This window comes from Chiloscyllium punctatum, chromosome 15, assembly GCF_047496795.1.
Source record: "Chiloscyllium punctatum isolate Juve2018m chromosome 15, sChiPun1.3, whole genome shotgun sequence".
NCBI classification, from domain to species: domain Eukaryota; kingdom Metazoa; phylum Chordata; class Chondrichthyes; order Orectolobiformes; family Hemiscylliidae; genus Chiloscyllium; species Chiloscyllium punctatum.
Genome location: NC_092753.1, coordinates 89148999 through 89176445, shown reverse-complemented (window position 1 = coordinate 89176445; position 27447 = coordinate 89148999). Strand labels below are relative to the sequence as shown.

Below are 27447 nucleotides of genomic sequence, written 5' to 3'. Positions count from 1 at the left end.
GAAATGCGGAGACATTTCTTCAGCCAGAGAGTGGTGGGCCTGTGGAATTCATTGCCGCAGAGTGCAGTGGAGGCCGGGACGCTAAATGTCTTCAAGGCAGAGATTGATGAATTCTTGATGTCACAAGGAATTAAGGGCTACGGGGAGAACGTGGGTAAGTGGAGTTGAAATGCCCATCAGCCACAATTGAATGGCGGAGTGGGCTTTTGCCCGAAACGTTGATTTCGCTGCTCGTTGGATGCTGCCTGAACTGCTGTGCTCTTCCAGCACCACTAATCCAGTATTTGGTTTTCAGCATCTGCAGTCATTGTTTTTACCTCGATGGGCCGAATGGCCTTACTTCCACTCCTATGTCTTATGGTCTTTGCTGCGCTGTAACGATAAGGGGAGGAGTGCAGCGCAGCGTTTGGCGGGGGAGCCAGTGCTGTGGCGATGGAGCCTGGGGGTCCAGCTCAGGAGGGAGCGAGCTGCGGCGCTAGGACCCTGCAGGCGCTGCCCTCCTCACACAGACTGGAGAGTGATTAAAAAAAAAGTCTTGAGTCACTGAGAAGGAGCAGCAGCAAGAGAAAGAAAAAAGCAACAGGTCGGATCCCATCCTGCTGCTGAGAGCCGAGTAGGAAAAGCTGCAGCTATAACCCTCTGGGGGAACTGTCAGGAGTTGGGGTTTGGGTGTTGTTGCTGGAGAGTGTGAGAACATGCTGAAAGTTGAAGCCTTTTTGTGTTCCTTCATCCTCCTGGAGCTCTGTAAGTATTTGACAAAGTGCTTTTAAACATTGTATTCCGCTCCTTTGTAACTTCGCCTCTCCCTGCCACCTCCCCCACCATCAGATCCTAACGGTTTTCTCTTTGGCTGCTGTTTAGTCACCTTGAAGCTGGGGGCAATGAGCTGCTCTCTCATTGATTCCTCAGCGGTTTGGCAGCTCCTCGAATCTTGTTTTTACTTGGGGACTCTTCCCTGATGTTGTTCATGCCCCTCTCCCCTGCAGCTTGGTGACCCCCCCAGGAGAGGCCTTTTCGTAAGATGTTCCTGCAGTTTTGTCGAACAGACTCTCTGTGTACGACACATTGCTGGAATGAAGGAAACTTTTGTTGAACTATCCGAAGCCCACACCGTGAATCCGCGGCTGCCAAACATTGGGGATTTAAAGGGAGGGAAAAATGAAATAGAAAATTCTGGAAACTTGGTCAAAAGGATGGTTAACCCTCTGTTAGAATGCTTGCCTGAGTTCAGACACAGAGTCTCCTCCCACACAATGAACGGGTGAGGAGAGTGAGTGAGAGGGTGATTCTCGAGTTTATTGTCTTCCATCTTAACCAAGTTAATGCGGTGAGCCAATCCTCACAAAGGCAGGGGTTGCAGACCAAGCAAGACCTCCCAGGTTTAATGTTTCAGCAGAGGCTGCAGATGGCTGATCCCAAACAGGGCAACGATTCGAGGCTAAAACAAAGAACTGCAGATGCTGAAGGTCTGAAACATCTTTAAACAAAACAGCTGGAGGAGGGAGGAAGTAAACAGCCAAGTGTTGAACCTTCAGTCATTGCATGGGAAGGTGCCATGTTGGGGAAGGGGGGTGTAAAGAGCTGTTGGGAATGGAGGAGTGGACCAGGGTGTCCCAGAGGAAGCGGTCCTTGTGGAAAGCTGACAAGGGGAGGGAGGGAATATATATCTGATGGTGGCACTTCATTGGCAGTGACGGAAACGATGGCTTATGATTCTTTCCATGAGTTAAAATGTTGGGCTGGAAAGCAAGAACTGGGGGTTGGAACCCTAATGCTGTTGTGGAACAGAAAGGGTTGAGGGCAGATGTGCAGGAAAATGGAAATCATGAGGAAAAAGGTGGACGTTTCTGAGTCCCCCACCCCTACAGAACAGATGCAACAAAGATGGAGAAGCTGGGAGAATGGAATGGCATCCTTAAGCAGGGTGTGAGAAATGTTTAGTCAAGTTAGCTGTGGGAGTTGGTCAGGCTGTAATGAATATTGGTGGCAGCCAATCCCCAGAAATGGAAACTGTCAAGGAAGAGAAGGGAGAGGTCAGTGATAGGCCAGATGAAGGAGAGCAGAGTGGAAATTGGAATCAAAATTGATCAATGTTTCCAATTCCAGAAGGGAGAGGGAAGAAAGAGTTGTGGAGTGGGATCCAAGTGGGACTGGAACAAGAAACGTTCCATGTACCCCACAAAGAGACAGGTATAACTAGAGCCCATGCAGGTACCCATGGCGACACCTTTAACCTGAAGAAAGAGAGAGGAGTTAAAGAAGAAGTTGTTCAGAATGAGGATGAGCTCAGCTGGGAGGAGGAGGGGGATTGATCAGGTGTCTTTTCCAGGAAGAAGCAGAGAACCCTGAAACCATTCAGATGGGGAATGGATATTTAAAGGGATTGTGTATCCATGGTAAAGAGGAGGCAGTTGGAGCCCACAAACTGGAAACTTTGAAACTGGTCTAAGGTGTCAGGACAGTTGCAGATGCAAGTGGGAAGAGACTGGACAAAGAGAAAATATCAAGTCAAGGTAGGAAGAGATGAGCTCGATAAGGCAGGAGTAGACAGAAGCAATGGGTCTGCCCAGGCAGTCCTGTTCGTAGATTTTTTGGGAACAAGGTAGAAGTGGATTCTGCAAGGTTAGGGGACCATGAACTGGGTAGCAGTGGGTGAGGGTAGATCCCCAGAATGAGATAAGGTTAGTAACATTCGTGGGAACAACAGCCTGATGTTTGAAGGTGGGACCATGGTCCAGGGATGTCAGAGAAATTGTCTAAGAGCTGACACTCAGCCTCCGCAATGTGAAGGACAGTATGTAGTAGAGAATGCATTTGACGTCAGGACATTTAAAATAGATGAAAGTGGAAGAGGAGAGAATATTCCACTTCAATCTGATGTATGTCCACTGGGTAAGAAGGTAGTGCCAGAGATATTTGGGGTCTTAAAAGTTTTGAGAACTGATCTGAGAAAGGAGTGTTGCAAGATGTGAATGTTGTGATGCACACTGAGAAAAATGGGCGAAATGCACTAACGTTCGTGTCAATGTAAACTCGATGGTAAATGGTATGAAAGAGCTAAATCCAGGAAGTTTTTTTCAATGAGAATAGGTTCCACTCCAGTTCCCAGAGCACAAAATCCACGCCAATACAGTGCTGAAAGAGTGCATCAGTGTCAGAAATACCTTCTTTCAGACAAACTGTTCATGCAAGGTCCAGATTTCCCTCTTGAGATGTCAATGTGCCATGGCCCAATTTCAAAAACAAGAGAGGGAATTATCCCCTGTGTCTCGGTCAATATTTGCCTCTTAAGCAACAATATGTAAAACAAATTGTTTGGTCTGCTGCTTGTAGGAGCTTGCTATGCGCAAATTGACTGCTCAGTCTTCTATATTACAGCAATAACTGTACTCCACAAAGTATTTGGAGAGCATCAGTCTGTGCTGATCATCAAGCACCCGCTTAATCTCATCCCAGTTTCCATCCTTACACATGGAGCCTCATATTGACGTTTTCAAGTGTTCATCTTACTAGTTCATAAATACCTGAAGTCTCCCACCTCTATCATTCTGGTCGGTAGTGAGTTTGAGATGTCCACAACCCTCGAGGTGAAAAGTCATCTCAAACCTCCTGCTCCTTACTTTAAAACTGTGCCTCCTGGTTATTGATCTCTCAACTCAGGGGAAAATCTGCTTCCTGCCTACCCCGTAAATGTCCACCAAACGCTATTCTTCAATCAGATTCCTCCCCTCCAACTCAGCACTTTTTGCTCTGAGGAAAATAACCCCGGTCTATCCAGTCTTTCCTCAGAGCTGAATCACTCGAGCCCATGGTAAAACTGATAAGTGTCTTCTGCACCCTCTCCAGTGTAATTCCAACCTTCCTAGAAGTGTGGCAACCAAAACTGCACAGAGTACTCTAGCTGTGATTTAACTCGCATAATGCACAGCTTCAACATAACCTCCTTGCTCTTGTATTCAATGCCTAATCTCATAAAAGTGTATTCCTAATGTTATGGAGCAGACTAAACCCACTCAAAATATATTGAGAAGGTAGCCTAGACCCTCAATTTTTCTTATTTTAAAGGTAAATGTCAGGTGCTGTGTTCCAGATGCAATTTGATTGGTCAAACTCCTCAATGTAAGAAAACACAATTTATTCAAATTCTGTAATTAAAATACAACAAAAAAAGGAGGAACTTGGAATAACTTAACTCTGTTGGAAACTTAACAGAATAATAGATTATTTTACTACTTAGAATTAGAATTGCTACAGTGTAGAAACAGGCCATTCGGCCCAGCAAATCCACACCAACCATCCGGTTGAAGAGTAACCCACCCAGACCCTTACTACGCTAAAATTTCCCCTAAGTAATGCACCTAACCTACACATCCCTGAACACAATGGGCAATTGAGCATTGGGCAATTCACCTCACCTGCACATCTTTGGACTGTGGAAGGAAACCGGAGCACTGGGAGGAAACCCACGCAGACACAGGGAGAATGTGCAAACTCCACACAGACAGTCACTCAAAGCTGGAATCAAATCCATGTTCCTGGTACTGTGAGGCAGCAGTGCTAACCACTGAGCCACCGTGCCACCCCAGTATTACTACTAAACAGTAACTGTTCCAATGTAGTAATATCTATAAATGGCAAAAGGCAAATTCAGAAGATAGATTGTCTCACATGCAGTTCTCCAATCCAGGAGGCAAGAACATCAAAAGACAATTCTGAGAGAGTGTAGCAGCCAGGAGATATTCACTGCCTTCCAACCCTGCTGAGACCCCTGCTGAAAACTAACTGAAAATCCTGAAGCTATGAGAGCCTGACTACACCCACACAGGCTGCTTCTTTTGATCTGATTTTTAAAGAAAAGACTCCAAGTCCTCACCAGTTGTTTATCTTTACATCGACTGCTCAGTATCCGTCCCCTCAAAAAAAACCAGGACAAAATAATGAATCAAGACATAGTGATCAAGAGTGAGAACCATGGCTGAATAAGCAGAACCTGAAATCCTCTTTACTTATAGACACTCTCCAAATGACTTAGACTCGGGATCTGTTGGGGTACCTTCATGGTCTGTGCTGCTCAGCTACTCACTGATGAAATTTATTGTGGTATATCGGTGTTACTTTATCACAGAATTATAAGTTTGGAAGTCCATTTGGCCCTGTGCTGGCTTACTAAAAAAGTGGAGAGTATGGTGCTGAAAAAGCATAGCAGGTCAGGCAGCATCCAAGGAGCGGGAGAATCAATGTTTCGGGTATAAGCCCTTCATCAGGAGATTGATTCTGCTGGACAGTGCATTATTAGGCTGAACTGTGATGCTGTCCACAGTTAATAAGCCTACCACTACTCAAAGCTAACACTGACATGAATAATGATCACCTTAGAACCCTGTGATCTCTATCAGCTGAAAGGACAAGGGCAGCAGGCACTTGGGAAGAACACCTCCACACCCCATACAAATCCCAAAAGCATGCTTCAGTTTTTGTCTCATCCTCTGCTCTAGTCCTGCGATTGTTTCCCTTTCAACTTGTTTATTTTTCTGAGAAGTTCGAAGAGAGATTTTTGTTTTTCTTAACAACCCTGGTAGCTTGACTCTCTCTCAACCTTGGCACACGCTCAGCCAACGCTGCAGTAATGACATTAGTTCTAGTACGTGGACAGTAACATGGTTTATATGTTGCAGCTCCCCCACCCCCCCCCCCCCCCCAGCCTCCATATTGGCTGGAGGCCATGTTCTTTGTGCAGGCCAGTGATCTTCACCCTTCTGAAAGAGAAAAAGGCCAGAAGTATCTTCCTTATTAAAAAACTCTCATAGTTATGGAGTGATGCAAATGTCACTTCATTTTTGCAAATAAAATAAGAAGTCAATGTGCTTTAAATAGAACATCTTTAAAGGGAGTGCAGTAAAAGGGAGACCTGGTGATGTTTGTACATAAATCCTGGAAAGTGTCAGAACAAACTGAGAAGGCCACTAAGAATGAACAGGACCTGTGGCATGGTACACAACAGCACAGAGCAAAAATCAAGCAATTTACAGTCAATGTTTGTACATCACTGTTAGACCTTATCTGGAGTACAATTCTGAGCAATTTGAAAAGGATGTTGAGTTCTTAGAGAGAGTGTACTGCATAATACCAGAAGTATAGAACATCAGTTATATGAAACATCCAGAGATACTGAAGTTATTCTCTGCAGAGCAGAAGTGATTAAATAGTAGCTTATAAAAGTGGGATGTTGGTAGATTAAATGATGGGAAAGAATGTCTACTTATTTTCAGGGTCAGTAACCAGTAAGATAATTGTCCAATGATTCAGAGTAAAGGGATGAGAAGGCAACAAAATAGCAAGGAGGCTTGTATCCCTACAGTGCAGAATGAGGCCACTTGGCCCATCAGGTTGGCAGTGACCCTCCGAACAGCATCCCACCCAGACCCACCTCCACACCCTACCCCCAAACCCTGCATTTACCAAGGCTAATCCACCTAGCCTACATATCTCTGGACTACAGGGCAAATTTGGCATGGCCAATCCACCTAACCTGGACGGTGAGAGGAAACCAGAGGACCTGGCATAAACGTAAACACAGGGAAACTCCACACAGTCACCCAAGGCTGGAATCAAACCTGGGTCCCTGGCACTGTGTTAACCACTGTGCCACCCATAATTGAATTGAAGTGAATTGAATTGAATTGATTTTATTGTCGGGTGTACCGAGGCACAGTGAAAAGCTTTGTCTTAGGAGCAATACAGGCAGATCACAGAGTTAAGTAGCATTGATGGTAAATAATAGGTAAACAGCGGCAAAAACAAAATCACAGGTATAGGCAAATGTTAAGAGTTTGTGAGTCCATTCAGCATTCTAACAACAGTAGGGTAGAAACTGTTTTGAAACTGGCTGGTGCATGTGTTCAAGCTTCTCCCCGATGGTAGAGGTTGTAGAAAAACATTGCCAGGGTGGGATGGATCTTTGAGAATGCTGGCGGCCTTTCCTTGACAGCGAGTCTGGTAGATAGAACATAGAGAACATAGAACAGTACAGCACAGAACAGGCCCTTCAGCCCACAATGTTGTGCCGACCATTGATCCTCATGTAAGGTAAACCTAGTGTACGAACCCTCAAATTTCTGTGACCATATGCATGTCCAGCAGTCTCTTAAATATCCCCAATGACCTCGCTTCCACAACTGCTGCTGGCAACGCATTCCATGCTCTCTCAACTCTCTGCGTAAAGAACCCGCCTCTGACATACCCTCTATACTTTCCACCAAACAGCTTTAAAACTATGTCCCCTCGAGTTAACAAGTTCTGCCCTGGGGAAAAAGTTTCAGGTTATCAACTCTATCTATGGATTCTATAGATGGGAGGTTGGCCTTTGTGATTGTCCGGGCCGAGTTCACCACTCTCTGTAACCATCTCCGATCTTGAATGGTGCAGTTGCCATACCAGGTAGTGATACATCCAGACAGAATGCTCTCGATGGCGCACCTATCAAAGTTGGCAAGAGTATTCGCCGTCTTGCCAAATTTCCTCAGCTGCTTGAGGAAGAAGAGACATTACTGGGCCTTTGTAACCAGTGCATCCACATGAAGAGTCCAAGAAAGCTTGTTGTGGGTGACCACTCCCAGGAGCTTGACACTCTCCACTCGTTCCATCTCTGTGCTGTTAATGTGTAGGGGGTCATGAGTAACATCCCACTGAAAGTCGATAATGAGTTCCTTGATTTTGCTGGCATTGAGAGCTAGGTTGTTCTCAGTGCACCATTTTTCCAGGTTTTCCACCTCCCATCTGTTGTCTGTTTCGTCACTATCTGAGATTCAACCGATTATGGTGGTGTCATCAGCGAAGTTGTAAGTGGCATTAGTCGGGTATTTGGCAACACAGTCATGGGTGTACAGTTACACACCGCTGGAGGGCTCCAGTGTTAAGTATTAGTGTGGATGAAATATTGTCCCCAATCTTCACTGATTGTGGCCTGTGGGTCAGAAAACTGAAGATCCAGTTGCAGAGAGTGGGGCTTAGTCTGAGATCACTACGTTTAGTGATCAGTCTTGAGGGAATAAGGATTTTTCTTTTGCAAAACTATTATCTGGAATGTGCTGCCTGAAAGAGTAGTGGGAATTGGTTCAATAATGATTTTTAAAAGGAAATTGGCAAAATCACTTCAAAAAAGTTGCAAAACTGGCAGGGTGGGAGATTAGAATGATGAGATTGGGACTGATAAATAACTCTAGTCAAGGAGTTGGCATGGGAACAATGGGATGGTGGTCTCCTTTCATTCTGTAATATTCTGTGATTCTACTACTAGTAACTTCTTACATTTCTCTTAAACAGCTCAAAGCACTTCATCATTACAACAACTTACAATTGTATGTTGCCTTTTTTATATTGATTACTTTGAAGTGAAGGAACTGTATCGCATTGATTTTCCACATGGTAGAATCCCACAGAGTCCAATGGGAGGACTGACATACTGGGGCTGTTTTTGGTATAGGTCAGGATAGATTCAGAATATATGAATCCCCTGCTCTTGCTCCTAAGTAAGTGAATGGGATCTCACTGCAATAATGCAGTCACATATCTTAAAACATCAGCTTACAGTGTTGGTCTTTATGAGCTAAAACTTTGAAGAATCCTCTATCGTGAAGCATGTTAATACAAACTGAACCATTCTAACTTTGCAGAAGAGCAGCAGAGTGTCTTGAACTATAATTGTTCCCTCACCATTGTAATCGCTCATCTGGTCATTGAGTCACTACTTTTTGGTGAATCTTGCTGTGCTTAAGTTAGTAGTTTGATTCCACATTGCAGAAGAGATTACATTCCAAAAATAATCCATTGTGCTCCAGAATATCCTGCCGTGTGAAAGATGTAGTAATAATAGACGCATTTATTTCTTCTTAAGAGGCGGGAATGTGGAGTTAATGTTTTTTCCTGTCAGCAATGAGTCATACTGGGGGTGTGGTTCACATACTGTGTGCAAATCATTATCTTTCATATTTGGCCTTGGACAAGTGTCAGCAGATTAATAAACAATATAGCAACACACAAACACCCAACCTGATCCTATTTCCTCTGATGTCTTCACATGTGTAGTTGCAAGTATAAATCTAATCTGTTTTACCCTTTCTCCAGCCCTGAGGTGCTGAAACCAAGGAAACATTTGACAGAAGTCAGTAAACTCAGTGCTGACATGGAGGTAGGGATGGAGTGTGTTGCTGGAACCTCCTGGGTCTCTATGGCACAGTGCCACGAACAACACAAAGCTAGAAGTGGAGCAAGTCAAACTCTCCTTGACTCTGGAATTCCAATCAGCTGCTCAATTGGAGGGTCATGTGCCTTCACAAAGACAGATGGGAATGTGACAAACCCCTGTTTGGTTGGGACTCTCCCTGAAAGTTTGGAATTCCTTGGTATGGTGGAGCCTGTCTTGTCTAGTTGTCCTTCTTTGCTGTTTTTGTTCATGATGCTTTTTGTGTGTGAGTTTTGGGCTCAATAAAACAAGGGAAGCCAGGAAATGTGATGGCTTTCCTGTTCATTCATTGTTCCATTAGTTGTAGTAAATGCAGAGTAAAGGTGGAGCTACTCTCTCTCAATGAGTTGTTGAAGTCCTGTTGACTAGGTATGAGTGTATGTGCCCCAGGAACCAGTCGTCCTGTGCTCTCTTGGGTAGATTGCCAATTGAGGCCCCTTTTGATTCTGCAAGTGCCTGTCCACTTAGAACAGGATTGGGACTGCTGTACTCATCCTCCTCGTCCGTTCAGCTGTGGCTGAGGGGGTAGAACACTCACTTCTGCATCTGGCTTAACGTTTCAGTATCACAGCGCAAAACTTATTGCAGCTGACTCATCCAACTTTCTCAACGCACTCTGTCTTGCTGAACAGATTGTCCCATCTGCCCTCTTGCAGTGGACCCGAAGAACCTTCAAACAACTTCATGAGAAACAGGTTGCCAGGTTATCATCATGTGAACAAACAACAGTACAAGAACAGGCCCTTCAGCCCACCAAGCTTGTGCTGACACATGACACCTTCCTAAACTAAATACCTTTTGCCTCTATATAGTCTGTCTCCCTCTATTCCCTGTCAAATCATGTATCTGTCAAGATGCCTCTTAAACATTGCTATTGTATCTGCCTCCACCAATTCCTCTGGCAGTACATTCCAGGCACTTACCACCCTGTTTGTAAAAAACTTGCCTTTCACATCTCCTTTAAACTTACTCCTTTTAACATGTCCCCTAGTAATTGACATTCTACCCTTAGAAAAAGATTCAGACCATCCATTCCAGCTATGTCTCTCAGAAATGCCTAAGATCATCTTCAACGTTTAAGTGAAAACAAACCACATTTGTCCAATCTCCCCTCATAGCCAAAACCCTTCAAACCAGGCAACATCCTTGTGAATCATTTCTGTACCTTCTCCAAAGACCTCCACATCCTTCTGATAGTGTGGTGACTGGAACTATACGCATTAATCCAAATGTGGCTTAACTAAAGTTCTATACTGCTGCAACATGACTTGCCCATTTTTATACTCTATGCCCTGACCTATGAAAGCAAACGTATGAAAGCCTTCTTGACCACCTTCTCCACTTGTGTTGCCACTTTCAGGGAACAATGGATGTGTAGGCCGCGATGCATGTATGTTAATGCTTCTAAGTGTTATGCCATTTATTGTATATTCCTCTCCTGCATTAAACCTTCCAAAATGCATCACCTCATATTTGAATACTTTAAATTCTGTCTGCCATTTCTCCACTCAAGTCTCCAGCCAATCAGTGTCCTGCTTTTTCCTCTGGCAAACCTCCTCATTGTCCACTAACTTAATCAGGCTACTTACATTATTCTCCAAATTGTTTATATATATTACAAACAACAGGGGTCCCAGCACTGATGCCTGTGAAACACCACTGGTCACAGATCCCCGGTCAAAGAAACACCCTTCCATTGTGATTCTTTGTCTTCAATGACCAAGCCAGTTCTATATCCATCTTACCAGCTCACTACGAATCCCATGTGACATTATTTTCTATACCTGCCTGCCATGACGGACCTTGACAGAGGCCTTGCTAAAATCTATGTAGACAACATTCACCACTCTGCCCTCATCAATCATCTTTATCATACCCTCAAAAAAAATTAGGGTTTTGAGATACAACCTCCCCCACACAAAGCTAAAATGTCTGTTGCTAATAAGTCCATATTTTTTTCCAAATGTGAGTAAATCCTGTTCCTAAGAATCTTCTCCAGTAATTTCCCATGAACTGACATAAGGCTCACTGGTGTGTAATTTCTTGGATTATGCCTGTAGCCCTTCTTAAAGGAACAACATTGGCTATTCTCCAGTCATCTGGGATGTCTCCTATGAATAAAGAGGATACAAGATTTTCGTACAAGACCCCAACAATCTCCTCACTTGCCTTCCTCAGCATTCTGGAATAGATCCTATCATGTCCTGGGGGCTTGTCTACTGGAATGTTTTTCATCACCTTTTTTGTATCAACATGTCATCATCCACCATGTCCTTCTCCTTTGTGAAAACCAATGTAAAGTATTCATTAAGGACGTCACCCACTGCATCTGGCTCCTTGTGTAAATTCTCTCTGTTCTTGAGTGGATCTATACTTTCTCAAGCTACCAGCTTGTTCATTATAAAAGTATAAAATGTCTTAGGATTTTCTTTCATCCTGTTTGTCAAGGGTATGTCATGGCTCCTTTAACTCTCCTAACTTCTTGTTAAGGTCTTTTTAATTGCTTTGCGTTCTTTGAGGGCTCTGTCTGTCTTCAGTTTCCTAAGCCTTATGTACGTCTCCTTTTCCTTGTTGTCTAAGTTCTCAATTTCTCTTGCCATCCAAGGTTCTCAAATCTTGTCATCCTTATCTTTCATTTTCACAGGAACATGCTGTTACTGAACTCTAATCAACTGGTCTTTAGAAGATTCCTAGATTTACCCTTAAAAGCAGTGCCCAATCTACAATCCCCAGTTCCCCTGCCTAATATTGTCATAGTTAGCTTCCCCCCATTTGAGTACTTTCACCTGAGGACTATTCTTATACTTATCCATAAGTAACTTAAAACTTAGAAAATTATGATCACTGTTCCCAAAATGCTGTCCCACTGAAACTTCAGTCAGCTGTCTGGGTTCATTCCGCAGTACCAGGTCCAGTTTGGCCCCTTCCCTAGTTGGAGAAAGTGAGGACTGCAGATGCTAGAGACCAAAGTCGAGAGTGTGTTGCTGGGAAAGCACAGCAGGTCAGGCAGCATTGAAGGAGCAGGAGAATTGACATTTCGGGCTTAAATCCTTCATTAGATTCCTGATGAAGAGCTTATGCTCGAAATGTTGATTCTCCTGCTCGTCGGATGCTGCCTGACCAGCTGTGCTTTCCCAGCAACACACTCTCGACCCTTCCCTAGTTGGACAACTTATATTTTGCTTCAAGAAATCATCCTGGATGGAGCTAACAGACTCTTCACCACCCCCCCCCAACCCCGACACCATCCAAGCCCCTGACATGAAAGGAGTCCCAGTCAATATAGGGGTAGTTAAAATCACCTACCACAGCAACCCTGTTGTTTTCACATTATTCCATAATCTGTCCACCTATATGTTCCCTATCTCCCAAACTCTTGAGTTCACCTGCCTTACCATTCATACATCTCGCATTAAAACAAATGCACTTCAGACCAGCAGTCCTGCTGTGTTCAGTAACCTCTCCCCGTCTGTTCTTCCTATTAATCTCACTGGCCTTACTCTCTAACTCACCTCAGTAATTTCACTTGCTGACCTACAGCTCCAATTTCTGGCCTCTGCCACACTTGTCTAAACCCTCCCGAGTGGCACTAGCATATTTTCCTGCCCAGATATTGGTGCCCCTTCAGTTTAGTAGCAACCCACCTTCCCTGGAAGTGATCCCAATGATCCATATATCTGAAGCCCTCCCTCCTAGCCAGCTCTTTAGCCATTTATTTAACTGTACTATTTGGGCGGCACAGTGGCTCAGTGGTTAGCTGATTCCAGCCTCGGGCGACTGTCTGTGTGGGGTTTTCACCTTCCCCCAGTGTCTTCGTGGGTTTCCTCCAGGTTCTCTAGTTTCCTCCCACAATCCAAAGATGTGCACGTCAGGTGAATTGACCATGCTAACTTGCCAATAGGTAAAGATAGGTTACGGGAATGGATCTTGGTGGGTTACTCTTCAACAGGTCGGTATGGATTTGTGGGGCCGAAGGGCCTGTTTCCGTACTGTAGAGATTCTAATCTTCCTATTCCTAGCCTCACTGGCACATAGCACAGAGAGTAATCTCAAGATTAAATCCCTCGAGGTTCCGCAATTCACCTTCCTGCATAACTCCCTGGATCCCTTTGCAGGACCTCGTCACCCTTCCTGACTATGCCATTAATACCAATGTGTACCACGGCCTCAGGCTGCTCACCCTCCCTTTTGAGAATGGCCCTTGCCTGCTCAGACATCCTTGACCCTGACACCAGAGAGGCAATACAGCAATCTGGACTCTCTTTTGTGATCACAGAAACACCTAACTGTGCCCCTGACTATCGAGCTCCCTGTTGCTGCTACTGCTCCTGCCACTTTGACCCTCTGTGCTGTATAACAGGGCCAGTGGTGATGCCACCACTCTGGCTGCTGCTGTCGCCTTCCTCTGATAGGCCATCACCCCAACAGTATCCAAGACGGTCCACTTGTTTGGGGGATATAGCCACAAGGGACTCCTGTACTGTCTGCCTTTCTAGCAGTCACCCATCTATCTCCCTGAACCCTGAATATGAGCATGTTAGCATAGTGTTGGGTGCATTAGTCAGAGGGAAATGGGTCTGGGTGGGTTGCTCTTCGGAGGGTCGGTGTGGACTGATTGGGCCGAAAGGCCTGTTTCCACACTGTAGGGAATCTAATCTAAAAAAAACTAATCTAATCTAATCTAAATGTCTCTAAAACTCATTTCTATGATGCTTTCAACATATTACTAAGTGCCACTCTAACCAATCCATGCTGTATGACTGGAGCTGCAGTTCGACACACTTCCTGCCCAATGTAGTCACCAGGGACATTTGAATTGTCTCTAATTTCCTACACTCTGTTGGAGAAGTATGCTACACCATGGACTGCCAATTTTACCCTCTACCAACTACTTAATTCAAAATACATTGCCATTGACTTAATTTACAGCTAACTAGATGGGGGTGGTAATGTCATCATGGTAACCATGCTGGACTAGTTATCCAGAAGGTAGTTATCCAGAACCCCAGCCCTGTGTTTTGGGCACATGAGTTTGAAAGCAACCAAGCAAAATGGTGAAGTTTGCATGTAATTAAAATTCTGGAATGAAAAGTTATCCCAGCGGTAACCATGTGACTATTGTCATAAAGACCCATTTAGTTCATTGTCGTCTTTTTGGGGAGACCTGCTATCCTTATGTGGTGTGACTGACATGTGACTCCAGGCCCACAGCAATGTGGTTGCTTCCTAACTACCCTCTGGGCAATTAGGAATGGGCAATAACTGCTGGCCCAGCAGTGATGCCTACATTCCCATGAACAAATTAAACATAAATCATGTTGCTGCTTGTGAGAGCTTGCTATTTCCTATATCACATTTCCAAAAATCTTTTTCAAAGAACTTTGGCTCATCCTGAATTTATACAAATTCAATTTCAAGTATAAATTCAAATTCATTTGTTCCTGCTCTCCCATTCCATTCTGAACCTTGGGCAGTGAGTCAGTAACAGCTGATCGCTTCCCTGTGTTTATTTAATCTGCTGCCAATGTTTGGCTTTATCCCTGTAGTAGAGTAAGTTTGTAAAAATCACTTGGGACGCCATTAAGACCACAGTGGTTTAGGACAGACTGCTCTGCGATTTCTGCAACACATTTCAAAGTCACCAGGGGCAGATTGAGAAATTGACATTGGCAAAACTTGAGAAAGTTCATTGGTTTGCAAATTAACATTGCCCAGAAAACTCTGTCCTTTCTGATACCACTTCAGATTCCTTTGTCTGACAGTCTAAATGCTTTTAAAAACCAAACTCTGCCATTATTTCCCATCTTGTCAGAAACTTTCATCCAAGAGCCACAGGAAGGAAAGTAACAGCGTGGTTGCACACTGGTTAGCACTGCTGCCTCACAGTGCCAGGGACCCGGATTCAATTCCATCCTGTCTGTGTGGGGTTTGCATGTTCTCGCTGTGCCTGCGTGGGTTTCCTCCCACAGTCCAAAGTTGTGCAGGTTAGATGCTAAATTGCCCGTAGTGTTCAGAGATGTGCAGGCTACGTGGATTACCAGTGGGAAATGCATGATTACAGGTATAGGGTAGGGGGCTGAGTCTGGCTGGGATACTCTTCAGAGGGTCAGTGTGGACTTGATAGGCCAAGTGGCCTGCTTCTACACTGTAGGGATTCTATGAACAAGAAGTGATAGGAGCAAATTACTGCACTTAACATTGAGTCTCTGGACTTCATATTGAGTTCAACGCCTTAAGATTGTTAACTCATTCCCATTTCTTCCCTTTTAGCTTTAGTTGTTTTCTCTGACGCCATGTTCCCCCCCCCCCCCCCCCCCCACCCCCACCCCCACCCCCATCCACCATTCCAGTGGGACTACATGTTCTTTCCAGTCTTGCAATTGGACATACCATTGTTCTGCCATTCTCACATTCTGGTCACTTAAATTGCTCTACCAGCACCCTTTCTCCCCCAGCACCCGTCTCCACACTATTGTATAAATGCTGCCCCCTCCATAATTCACGTCAGCTCGAATGAAATGTCACGTAGACTCGAAACATTAGCTTGCTCTCTCTCCACAATTGTTTCCTGACTTGCTGTGATTTCTTGTTTTCCAACAAGAAGTGATGTCTGATGTCCATTGTTCCCTGGCTCCCATATCAGATGATGGAATTTGAATTCAATAAAAATCTGGAATTAAGAATCTAATGATCATTGTTGAATTATGAATCCATTGTCAATTGTCAGGAAAAGCCTATCTGGTTCACTAATGTCCTTTAAGGGAGGAAACTGCTATCCTTAAACTGGTCTGGCCTATATGTGACTCCAGATCCATGGCAATGTGGTTGATTCTTAAGTGCCCTCGGGGTAGTTAGGGATTGGCAATAAATATTGCCTAGCCAGCAACACTCTCATCCTGTGAATGAGTGAAATTCTGATTCTTTGTCAATCTCCAATCTCATCTGAGATTTCTGAACTCCTTGCTCCCAGTTCTCTGCCTTCTAACTGAACAGAAACTCTAACTGTCTTTCTCTCTGCTCTTTTTGTTCGTAAAATATCTCTGGCTTCCTGGCAAATACAGTGGAGTGAGACTGACTGTATTGCCCTGTGGGGAACGGGCAAAGAGCTGATGGGCCTAATGGCCTCTTTCTCTGCCATAGATGTTGCTTCTCTTGTGACAGCACATCTGTGATGGCATTGCAGGCAAATGCAACTGGTTTAAATTGTGAAAATTGGACAGCATGGGCAAAGTTGGGCCGAAGGGCGTGTTTCCATGCTGTAGACCTCTGTGACTCTATGATGTGTCATTCACCATGTGGGGAACAGTAGATAATTGAGGAGTAGGTAGTTTACAGATGTTCATTTCCCTAAGAAAAATAGATCATGTATTTTGAAATGAGCTGTGACATTCTCTTCTGGAGTATGTAAGAGGTCAAAAATAGTTCATCATTAGACTGCTGTAGATATCCCTGCGCAAGTTGTACTGACCATTGGCCAAACTACATCTGACAGAGCGATTGCGCTATAATTATGAAGTAAAGTTTAATTCAGATGTTGTTTACCAGACTCATCAATGCTGAAATCAGATACAGAGTAGCATTAACTCACATTATTCCATTTAATCTCTGTAATCAAATTAACACTACAAGATTAAATTTTGAGAATGTAAAGCAAAAAAACAAAATTATCAGAAGCAACGCTAGCTGGGTTTTTGTTTTGATTTTTAGTCTCCCCTCGGTGTGTAAATAGTGTCAGAATTGCAATAATAATTCCCTATCACTGGTCGCCTCGCAGAAAGACTGAATTAGTTTGGATACAACTGGTTGGTTCTTTCTCTTTGTTGAAGGACATTAGTGAACCAGTTGAGTTTTTTGTAATAAGCTGTAAACTTTAATATTAACATCCTAGTCCAAGCTCCAGACTACAAAAGCGCTACATAAGGCAAACAGGAAGGAAATTAGCCATCAGGGTATATGAACACCAACTAGCCACCAAGAGACATGGATGTAGGTTTGCTCACTGAGCTGCAAGGTTCATTTTCAAATGTTTCATCACCATAATAGATAACATCTTCAGTGAGCCTCAGAATGAAGCACTGGTGATGTAGCCCGTTTTCTATTTATATGTTTGAGTTTCCTAGGCTTGTTGATGTCATTTCCTGTGGTGACATCATTTCTTATTGTAATGTAATTTTCTGTTCTTTTTCTCAGGGGGTGGTAAATGGGATCCAAGTCAATGTGTTTGTTGATAGAGTTCCAGTTGTCAAGCTTCTAGGAATACTCGTGCATTTCTCTGTTTGGCTTGTCCTAGGATGGATGTGTTGTCCTATCAACAAACACATTGACTCAGATCCCATTTACCATCCCCCCGCCCCCCCCGGAGAAAAGAACAGGAAATGACATCACCATAGGAAATGATGTCACCACAGGAAATGACATCACCAAGCCTAGGAAACACAAACATATAAATCAAAAGCAGGCTACACCACCAGTGCTTCATCCGGAGGCTCACTGAAGTTGTTATCTAGTATGGTGACAAAATGTCTGAAAACAAACCTTCCAGCTCAGCGAGCAAACCTACATCCAGAACCTCAACCTGAGCTACAAATCTTCTCAAAACGCACCAAGAGACATGACCAGCTATTACTTGTTTCCATACACACGGACAATGAAGGATGCCAATTCGATTGGGACCATCTCTGACACCTCTCTCCCCTTCCTGGACCTCTCCATCTCCATTAGTGACGACCGACTTGACACTGACATTTTTACAAACCCAACGACTCCCACAGCTACCTGGATTATACCTCTTCCCACCTTACCTCTTGCAAAAGTGTTATCCCGTATTCTCAATTGCTCTACCTCCGCCGTATCTGCTCCCAGGAGGACCAGTTCCAACACAGAACACACCAGATGGACTCCTTCTTTAGAGACCGCAATTTCCCTTCCCATGTGGTTAAAGATGCCCTCCAACGCATCTCGTCTACATCCCGCACCTCCGCCCTCAGACCCCACCCTTCCAACCGTAACAAGGACACAAGGTGCTCACCTTCCACCCCACCAAACTTCGCAAAAATCATCCGCCGACATTTCCGCCACCTCCAAAAAGACCCCACCACCAAGGATATATTTCCCTCCCCACCCCTTTCCGCCTTCCGCAAAGACCGTTCCCTCCGTGACTACTTGGTCAGGTCCACGCCCCCCTACAACCAACCCTCCCATCCTGGCACCTTCCCCTGTCACCACAGGAACTGCAAATCCTGCACCCACACCTCCTCCCTCACCTATATCCAAGGCCCTAAAGGAGCCTTCCACATCCATCAAAGTTTTACCTGCACATCCAACTAATATCATTTATTGTATCCATTGCTCCCGATGCGGTCTCCTCTATATTGGGGAGACTGGACGCCTCCTAACAGAGCGCTTTACGGAACATCTCCAGGACACCCGCACCAATCAACCACACCGCCCCGTGGCCCAACATTCCAACTCTCTCTCCCACTCTGCCGAGGACATGGAGGTCCTGGGCCTCCTTCACTGCCGCTCCCTCACCATTCAGACGCCTGGAGGAAGAACGCCTCATCTTCCGCCTCGGAACACTTTAACCCCATGGCATCAATGTGGACTTCAACAGTTGCCTCATTTCCCCTTCCCCCACCTAACCCCAGTCCCAAACTTCCAGCTCAGCACTGTCCCCATGACTTGTCCTGACTTGTCCTAACTGCCTATCTTCTTTTCCACCTATCCACTCCACCCTCCCCCTGCCCCCGATCTATCACCTTCATCCCCTCCCCCACTCACCTATTGTACTCTATGCTACTTTCTCCCCACCCCCACTCTCCTCTAGTTTATCTCTCCACGCTTCAGGCTCTCTGCCTTTATTCCTGATGAAGGGCTTTTGCCCGAAATGTCGATTTTACTGTTCCTCGGATGCTGCCTGAACTGCTGTGCTCTTCCAGCACCACTAATCCAGACACTGTATCCATCCTAGGATGAGTCAAACAGACAAATGCAAGGGAATTCCTGGAAACCTGGTAATCAACCCAGAACTCCATTAACAAACATGTAGAATTGGACCCCTTAAACCAAACACTAAGAAACAGAACCACCAACAATACCTGAAATGACACTACCAACCCAAGCAGACCCTACACGTAAATAGTAAGCAGGACAGAACACCAGCACTTCACCAGAGGCGCATTGATAATGTTACCTAGCATAGTGACAAAGCATCTGCAAACAAACTTACCCACTCAGCGAGCAGGTCAGCAAGCACAACCACAAACCCAGGAATTACTCAATTGATTGAACATCATTTCACAACGTGTACTGGTAACATTTGGATGTGGGAGGCAGAGTTTTAAAAGCCCATGCAGGTAGATGGGCCAGTAATGTTCCCTAGGCAACCCTCCTGACAGGATCCCCACCCTAGCCCAAGATCATATCCCGACCTGTCTGTAATTTTACAGGAAAGCGAGGCCTAAGGTCACCTTCCACCCTCAGTCGAAGTATTGGCCACTTAGGAGCATTTCCCGCTCGACTGCAAGTTTTTGATACCAATGAGAGAAACTTAGGAATGCCTGCAGTGGGAAAAGGGAGGGATTCTATCATTGGCCTCCTGTCGAGTTTGGGCACCTCACCACCATTCTCCCCTCTCCCCCAGAACCTGCCTTGCTGTTTCATAATCATTGGCCATTGTCATTGCGATCCCTACCTCATCTTCACCGCCACCCCCCAATCCCAGGAGTCCAGAACCAGAGGTCACAGTCTAAGGGTAGGGGCTAGGCTATATAGACTGAGATGAGGAGAAATTCCTTTACCCAAAGAGTGATGAGCCTGTGGATTTCACTATCACAGAAAGCGGTTGAGGTCAAAACATTGAGTGTTTTCAAGAAGGTGTTAGATATAGTTCTTAAGGTAAAGGGATCAGAGAAAGCAGAAACAGGATACTGAGTTGGATGATTAGTCATGGACATCGTGAATGGCGGAGCAGGCGCCTAGGACTGAGTGACCTACCACTCCTATTTTCTATGTTTCTATGTCTCTCTTCCCACCTCCACCATAAGACCCTCCCAAATCTACTTCCATTTTGGGACTTGGAGGAGCTGGAGTTTAGAATTCCCAATGCCTTTATCTCCCTACATGTGGCTAAAAAGTCTTTGGAAGCCCTCCCGTCAATCCTAATACCCTGGCCGTAATTTGATTGGGAAGCAGCAATTATTAGATCAAGGCAAGGCTACTGACCCTACCTCTGAGAGAGCTACCCACTTAGTGTCCAGCCATAGCTCTGTAGTCACAGCAGCTACATTGGCAGTGCTGGAAAGCTCAGAAACTGAACTGGACTTCCTGAATAAATGCAGTGGCTGTAAGAGCAGGACAGAGGCTCCGACGTCTTCAGTAAGTGACTCTCCAAAGCCTGTCCACCATGTGCAAAGTGCAAGACTGGAGTATGATGGAATGTTCCCCACTTGCCCTGGATTAGTGCAGCTTTTGAACTATTGAAGAAACATTCCTGTCCTGGACGAGGCAGTCTGCTTGATTGGTAGCTTGTGCAATGAGACACTGAGATACATCGTAGGGTAGGACAAAGCCTCTATGTGTCCACTAATTATTTGTTTAAGGGCCTCAGTCAGGCCATGGTCAGGCAGGCCACCCAATATCTCCATGCACTTCCTTCCCCAAGGGAGACCTGGCTGACAGATATAAACGGGAGTGTCAGAGGTTCTGTTCACTCTGACAGCTATCTCTGAGGGAGCTGGACCAGTGTCAAGGGTGGCACAGTGGCTCAGTGGTTAGCACTGCTGCCTCACAACACCAGGGACCCAGGTTCGGTTCCAACCTTGGATGACTGTCTGTCTGGAGTTTGCACATTCTCCCTGTATCTGCGTGGGTTTCCTCCGGGTGCTCTGGTTTCCTCCCACAGTCCAAAGATGTGCAGGTCAGGTGAATTGACCATGTTAAATTGCCCATAGTGTTAGGTGCATTAGTCAGAGGGAAACAGGTCTGGGTGGGTTACTCTTCGGAGGGTCGGTGTGGACTTGTTGGGCCGAAGGACCTGTTTCCACACTGTAAGGAATCTAGTCTAATCTAATCTAATCAAGGACTCACCACATTTAAATAAAGGGGAACGTGTGACAGGATACTGGTCTCTGGAGTTATTTCAGTGGCAATGAGAGAAAGTCCCGCACCTGAAGAAATTCACTTGCAACAGTTGACTTTGAATTTGGCTAAGCATTCTGGCATCATGACATTATTTGAGAAGCTTGACTCTTCAATCCTGTGTCAAAGACTGGGCCCAGTATGTGGAATGAATGCATTATATTTTCTGGGCAAATGACATTGGAGCACATAAAAAGCAACGAGTAATTCTCCTGACAGCTTGTGGACCTGCAGCTTTTCCGGTTATTAGGAGCCTAACGTTCCCTGAGGCACCAGATACTAAAACCCTGCAATCATCAATGAACTAAGTTAAGGAATATTACAATCCCAAGCCACCTCTGGTTCTGAGATGCTATTGGTTTTACTCGGCAATTCAAGAACCTGGGTAATCCATATCGGGATTTTTGCCGAGGTGCAGAGGCATGTGATTTTTGTTTGACTTTTGATCAGATGAAGAAAAACCATTTGTAATGTGGGATTAATGATGTAACCACACAAAAGCACCTACCAGCTGAAACCCAACTGGACTTCAAACATGCACTACCACTGGCTTTATCATTGGAAAAGGTGGCATTTCATTACGGGGAGGAAGAGTGATTTTCCCAAGTAAATGTCACCACCAGCTACTGGCTGAATTCCACCAGGGTCTTCCAGGGGTTTCCAAAATGAAGATGTTGGCGAGAAGTTATTTCTGGTGGCCAGGACTGGATGCAGATATAGCTGTGTTGGTGAGGCAGTATCCAGAGTGCGAACAAGGACAAACATTACTGCCAGCTGCTCCCCCATATTTGTGGGAATGGCCAGGTAAACTTTGGACTTGGTTAAAAGTCCTTTCATGGGCTCAACATTCTTAGTCATTGTGAATATCCACTAAAAGTGGCTGGACGTGCGCAGAGATCATTCATCAAGCACGGGGACGACAATAGAAAAAACGCATGCATCTTTTGCAATACACGCGCTCCCAGAAGTGTTGGTCACAGATAACAAACCATCGTTGACCAGCAGGGAATGTGAGTATTTCCTAAAGTAGATTTATATTTGACATATAAGGATAGCTCCATATCATCCATCATTCAATGGTCTGATGGAAACAGCTGTCTAAACTTTGAAGTCAGGTTTGAAGAAACAGGCTACATAGATAGCAAACTGTCCCGGTTCCTGTTCGATTATATGACCACCCCTCATGCAACTACAAGAATAGCTCCAGCAGAGTTGCTAATGGGAGGGAAGACTCTGCACCAGGTTAAATCTGATCTACCCGGACATTGGGAGGGGGGGGAGGGAGAAACAGCATCAAGAACACCAGTGCTGGACACAAAAATCTGCTAAACCAGAGAGACAGCTTTCTTCAGGGGCTGTGTTTGTTGTAAGAAGCACAGGAATGGCACTGCATGGGTAAAAGGCATGGTTGTCATAAGGTAGGGTCCAGTGATGTATAGAGTTCGGGTAGGTGTGACAGTCCTGAACAAGAACGTGGACCATATAAAAATTGCAAACTTGCAAACTGTCTAGGAGCAAAACATGCCCAGCTCCTCCACTGCCTTTCCAACTGTTCTGAAACCCATGGGTTCTTCCTCTCTAACAAGCGTTGAAGGAACCCCAGAATCTGAGACAGACACAGTGGATGGCGCTGCCTTGATGCCTTTGCCGTCTGGAGGAGAGAATGAATTTCTACTGAGATGTTTTGGGCACAAGAAGTTACACGCTGCCCGTATCAGAGAGATAGTTGGAGGAACCTGACCCTAGGTTAAACGCCCCAGGGAGAGCCACAAATAAAAGAACCAGCCTGTGTCCTCAGACTCAGAGGGGGAAGAATGTTGTGATTGTAATGAGTTCGATCAGGTGGACCTCATAGAATATGAGTTCCCTGATTTGGGGCTGTTAATCTGGTCCAATCAAGGAGCCCTGGCTGATAGACATAAAGAAGAGTGTCAGAGATTCTGTTCACTCTGAGAGCTGGCTGTGAGGAAGCTGGATTGGTGTCAAGGACTCTGTAAATAAAGGATGACTTGGTGACAAGATACCAGCCTCTGTGGAGTTATTTCATTTCCCTGGAGGTGGCCTTTCAGAGACTGACTGCACGGTATTGCTTTCGTAGCCAAACCATGAGACCCTCTCCTTCTCACTTTCTGTCTTTTTCCTACTTTTTGTCTCTGACTGTCTCCTTCTCTCTTCTTTCTTTCTCTCTTGCTCTCACTCTCTTTCTCTCTCTCTCTCTCTCACATACAATCACACACTCTCTCACAAACTCTCTGTCTCTCTCTTGCTCTCTGTTTTCTCTCTCTTTCTGTCTCTTACTCTCGCTCTCTGTCGTTCTCTCTGTCCTCTTTCTCTCATGATTTTAAATTTTTCTCTCTATCATTTTTCTTTCTCTCGCTCCTTCATTCTGTCTCTCTTTATCTATGCCATTCTTTGTCTATTTCTTTCACTCTCTCTATATTTTACCTGAAATAACACTCTTCATTTCCTTTTCATGTTGAAATGCTTCTTTGTTGGCCAGATGGTTCATTATGTATATGTCCAGCTGATGATATGTTGAATAAATATTTCCGATCACACATTCCCCCATGATAGTCAGATTGACAAGAGGTTGATTGACCTCCAGTATCTCTCTCTTCCGTTCACATGCATACTTAACCTGAGAATGTTCATAATTGGCACTGGATGACGAAAGCAAACAATAAGTCATGTTCCAGCGCTAATTGTAATGAGATTGTTGACTGAATTTCAAATGTGGTCTGCATCCAATCTGCTAAATGATTGACAAACTGAGAGCTACTGGATTTCTGAAACCGGCCATCTCCCCTATTTATCCTTCACTCCCTTTGTCTAACCTTTGGCAGCCATAAAGTCATGAGGTGCCTACTCTAGAAATCAAGCCGTTAGTCTCCTTCAAACCCCCTTCTCTTCCTTTGGCCTCTTACGCTGTTCCACTATTTTCTTCTTTATTAATTATGTCTCTGTGAAATGTGTTGGTACATTTCCCTGTGTTAAAGCCATTACATAAAGCCAAGTTGTGACTGCTTAATCTATCCCACAAAAACATTGTGGTATGTTTGGAAGCTGAGAGGAAGTATGAGGGAAGATAGGCAGCCAACTAAAAAGGCTGTCCCAAAGTCTGTGATAGTATCTAAGTAGTAAAAAGGCAGTAAAGGGAAGAGGGCTGATTAGGGACCAACAAGATTTCCAACCGGTGATAGGACCGAGCTGGGAGCAATTTACCTCTGCTTTTACCAAAAAAGAGATGCTATCCAGGCCATGGTGACCGGGAAGGGTTCAAAATTGATAAAGAAGAACTGTCAGGTAGATTTGGTGCTTAAAATTGACAATATATTGGGACCAGATGAGATGCATCCAAAGCATTTGAAGGAAGTGAGGGTGGAAATTGCAGGGTCAAGGCTACCCTTTCAGTCTTTCATGAACTTGGGAAAGGCACCACAAGACAGCAAAAAATGCAAACACTGCCGCTGCTTTGCAGAAACGTTGTAAGTATAAGCCTAAAGATTACCAAGTAGTCAGTTTGACTTCAGTGATAGTGAAGATTCTAGAGACAATTGTTCGTCCAATCCCTACAGTGTGGAAGCACGCCATTCAGCCCATTGTGTCCACACTGACCCTCTGAAGAGCACCCCACCCAGAACATGGCATTTCCAATGGCCAATCCAGCTAGCCTACACATCCCTGGACATTATGCGTAACTTAGCACAGCCAACTCACCCAACCTGAATGTCTTCGGTCTGTGTGAAGAAATCGCAGCACCCAGAGGAAACCATGCAGACACGAGGAGAATATACAAACTTCATACAGGCAGTCATAGCATCATACAGCATGGAAACGGACTCTTCAGTCCTACCAGCCCATGCCAAACATAGTCCCATCTGCTCCTGGTCCATATCCCTCCAAACCTTTCCTATTCATGTAATAAAACTATTGATACATCTTTAACCTGAGCCCATGGTGTCCTGAGGCAGCAGTGCTAACCACTGAGCCACTGTGTAGAACTCCAAAAGAACATTGACAAGTTCAGGATAGAATTAGCAGTCACATGGTAAAATGTGGGTTGATTAGAAAGAACCAACATGAATTTCTAATGGAGAAATCCTGTCTACCTAACTTGCTAGAGTTATTGAAGATGTAAGATGTAGTGGGCGGCACGGTGGCACAGTGGTTAGCACTGTTGCCTCACAGCGCCGGAGACCCGGGTTCAATTCCCGCCTCAGGCGACTGACTGTGTGGAGTTTGCACGTTCTCCCCGTGTCTGCGTGGGTTTCCTCCGGGTGCTCCGGTTTCCTCCCACAGTCCAAAGATGTGCAGGTCAGGTGAATTGGCCATGCTAAATTGCCCGTAGTGTTAGGTAAGGGGTAGGGGTAGGTGTAGGGGTATGGGTGGGTTACGCTTCGGCGGGGCGGTGTGGACTTGTTGGGCCGAAGGGCCTGTTTCCACACTGTAAGTAATCTAAAAAAAGAGAATGAGGGTAATGCTTTTGAAATGATGTGCATGGTCTTTCAGAAATGTGTCACTCAACAGACTTGTGAGGAAAGATATAGGTCATGGAATAAAAAGGTCAGTAACAAAGTGAATACAAAATTGGCTGAATGTTTGGAAACAGAGACGAATGGTCAATGGATATTTTTCAGTCTGGAGGAATGTTTGTAATGGAGTTCCCAGGGGTTGGTATTGGTATCGTTGCTTTTCCTGAAATATATTCATGAACTGGATCTTGGTGCACAGTTTCAAAGTTTGCATAAAGCTTGGAAGAATCATAAAGTGCAGGGGATTAGGGTAGAACTCCAAAAAGACATTGATAAGGTGCTGTAGTGGACAGATTGGTGACAGATCAATTTCAATGCAGAGAAGGTGATGCAGTTTGGAAGGAAGATGAAATAGACGGCTCAATTCTGAAGGGAGTGCAGGAGCAGAGGGATCTGTGTGTATGTGTGCACAGATTATTGAAGGTGGTAGGTCAGGTGAAAAGTACGGTGCGTAAAGCATACAGTGTTCTTAGCTTTATTAAGAGGTGCATAAAGTGTAAGCAAGGAGGTGAAGTTAAACTTGTATCAGATACTTTTGATGGACTTTACCTGAGTATTGTGTACAGTTGTGGGCACCCCATTACAGGAAAAATGTGAAGGGTACAGAAGTGATCTACAAGAATGGTTCCAAGGATGAGAAACTTCAGTTGTGAGGGTAGATTGGGGATGCTGTGATTGTTCTCCTTGGAGAGAAGAAGGCTGAGAGAAGATTTGATAGAGGTTTTGAATATCATGTATAGTGTCGATGGGAAGAAACTGTTCCTGCTTGTAAAAAAATGAGAGGGCATAGATTTAAAGAGAGCTACAGGGAGAGGCTGAATAGGCTACAACTGTTTTCCCTGGAGCGTTAGAGACTGAGGGATGACTTTATAGAGGTTTATAAAATCATGAGGGGCATGGATAGGGTGAATAGTCTTTTCCCCAGTATCAGGGAGTCTAAAACTAAAGGGCAGAGGTTTAAGGGGAGTGGGGAAAGATTGAAAAGGGACCTAAGGGGCAACTTTTTCATGCGGAGGTTGGTGCATATATGGAATGAGCTGCCAGAGGAAGTGGTCAAGGCTAGTATATTTAAAAGGCATCCGGATGGGTATATGGATAGGAAATGTTTAGAGGGATATGGGGCAAATGGGACTAGATTAATTTAGTACATTTGGTCAGCATGGACAATGTGGACAGAAGGGTCTGTTTTTGTGCTGTGTGTCTGTATGTGCAGAAGAAGCAAGGGTGAGTAGTTAGAATATGGAATGCACTGCCTGGAAATTGGTGGAAGCAGGTTCAATTGAGGCATTCAAGAGGGGATTGGATGATTATTTGGATAAAACTGACGTGCGAGGGTTTGGGGAAAACACAGGAGATTGGCACGAGGCAATGAAGCTCATTTTAAAAGCTGCTTCAGGCACAATGGGCAGAATGGCCTTCTTCAGACTCGGAAGACTTCTGTGACTTTTCTTACCCTTCAGGATAAGTTCGTTCAAACTTTAGCTGCTTTCAGAGTAAAAAATCTTTGCTTCTGATTCATTTTAAAGGCAGCAGGCA

General features: G+C 44.8%; 1 protein-coding gene across 1 annotated transcript in view; it reads left to right on the top strand.

Moving 5' to 3' along the window:
- Positions 1–434: 434 nt before the first annotated feature.
- The window catches only part of LOC140486500 (junctional adhesion molecule B-like), a 103939-nt gene continuing 76926 nt past the window's right edge, over positions 435–27447 (top strand). The window contains exon 1 of the mRNA XM_072585738.1: positions 435–744. Coding sequence (XP_072441839.1) covers positions 696–744 — 49 coding nt within the window. The 5' untranslated portion in view covers positions 435–695. The remainder of the gene's footprint in view (positions 745–27447) is intronic.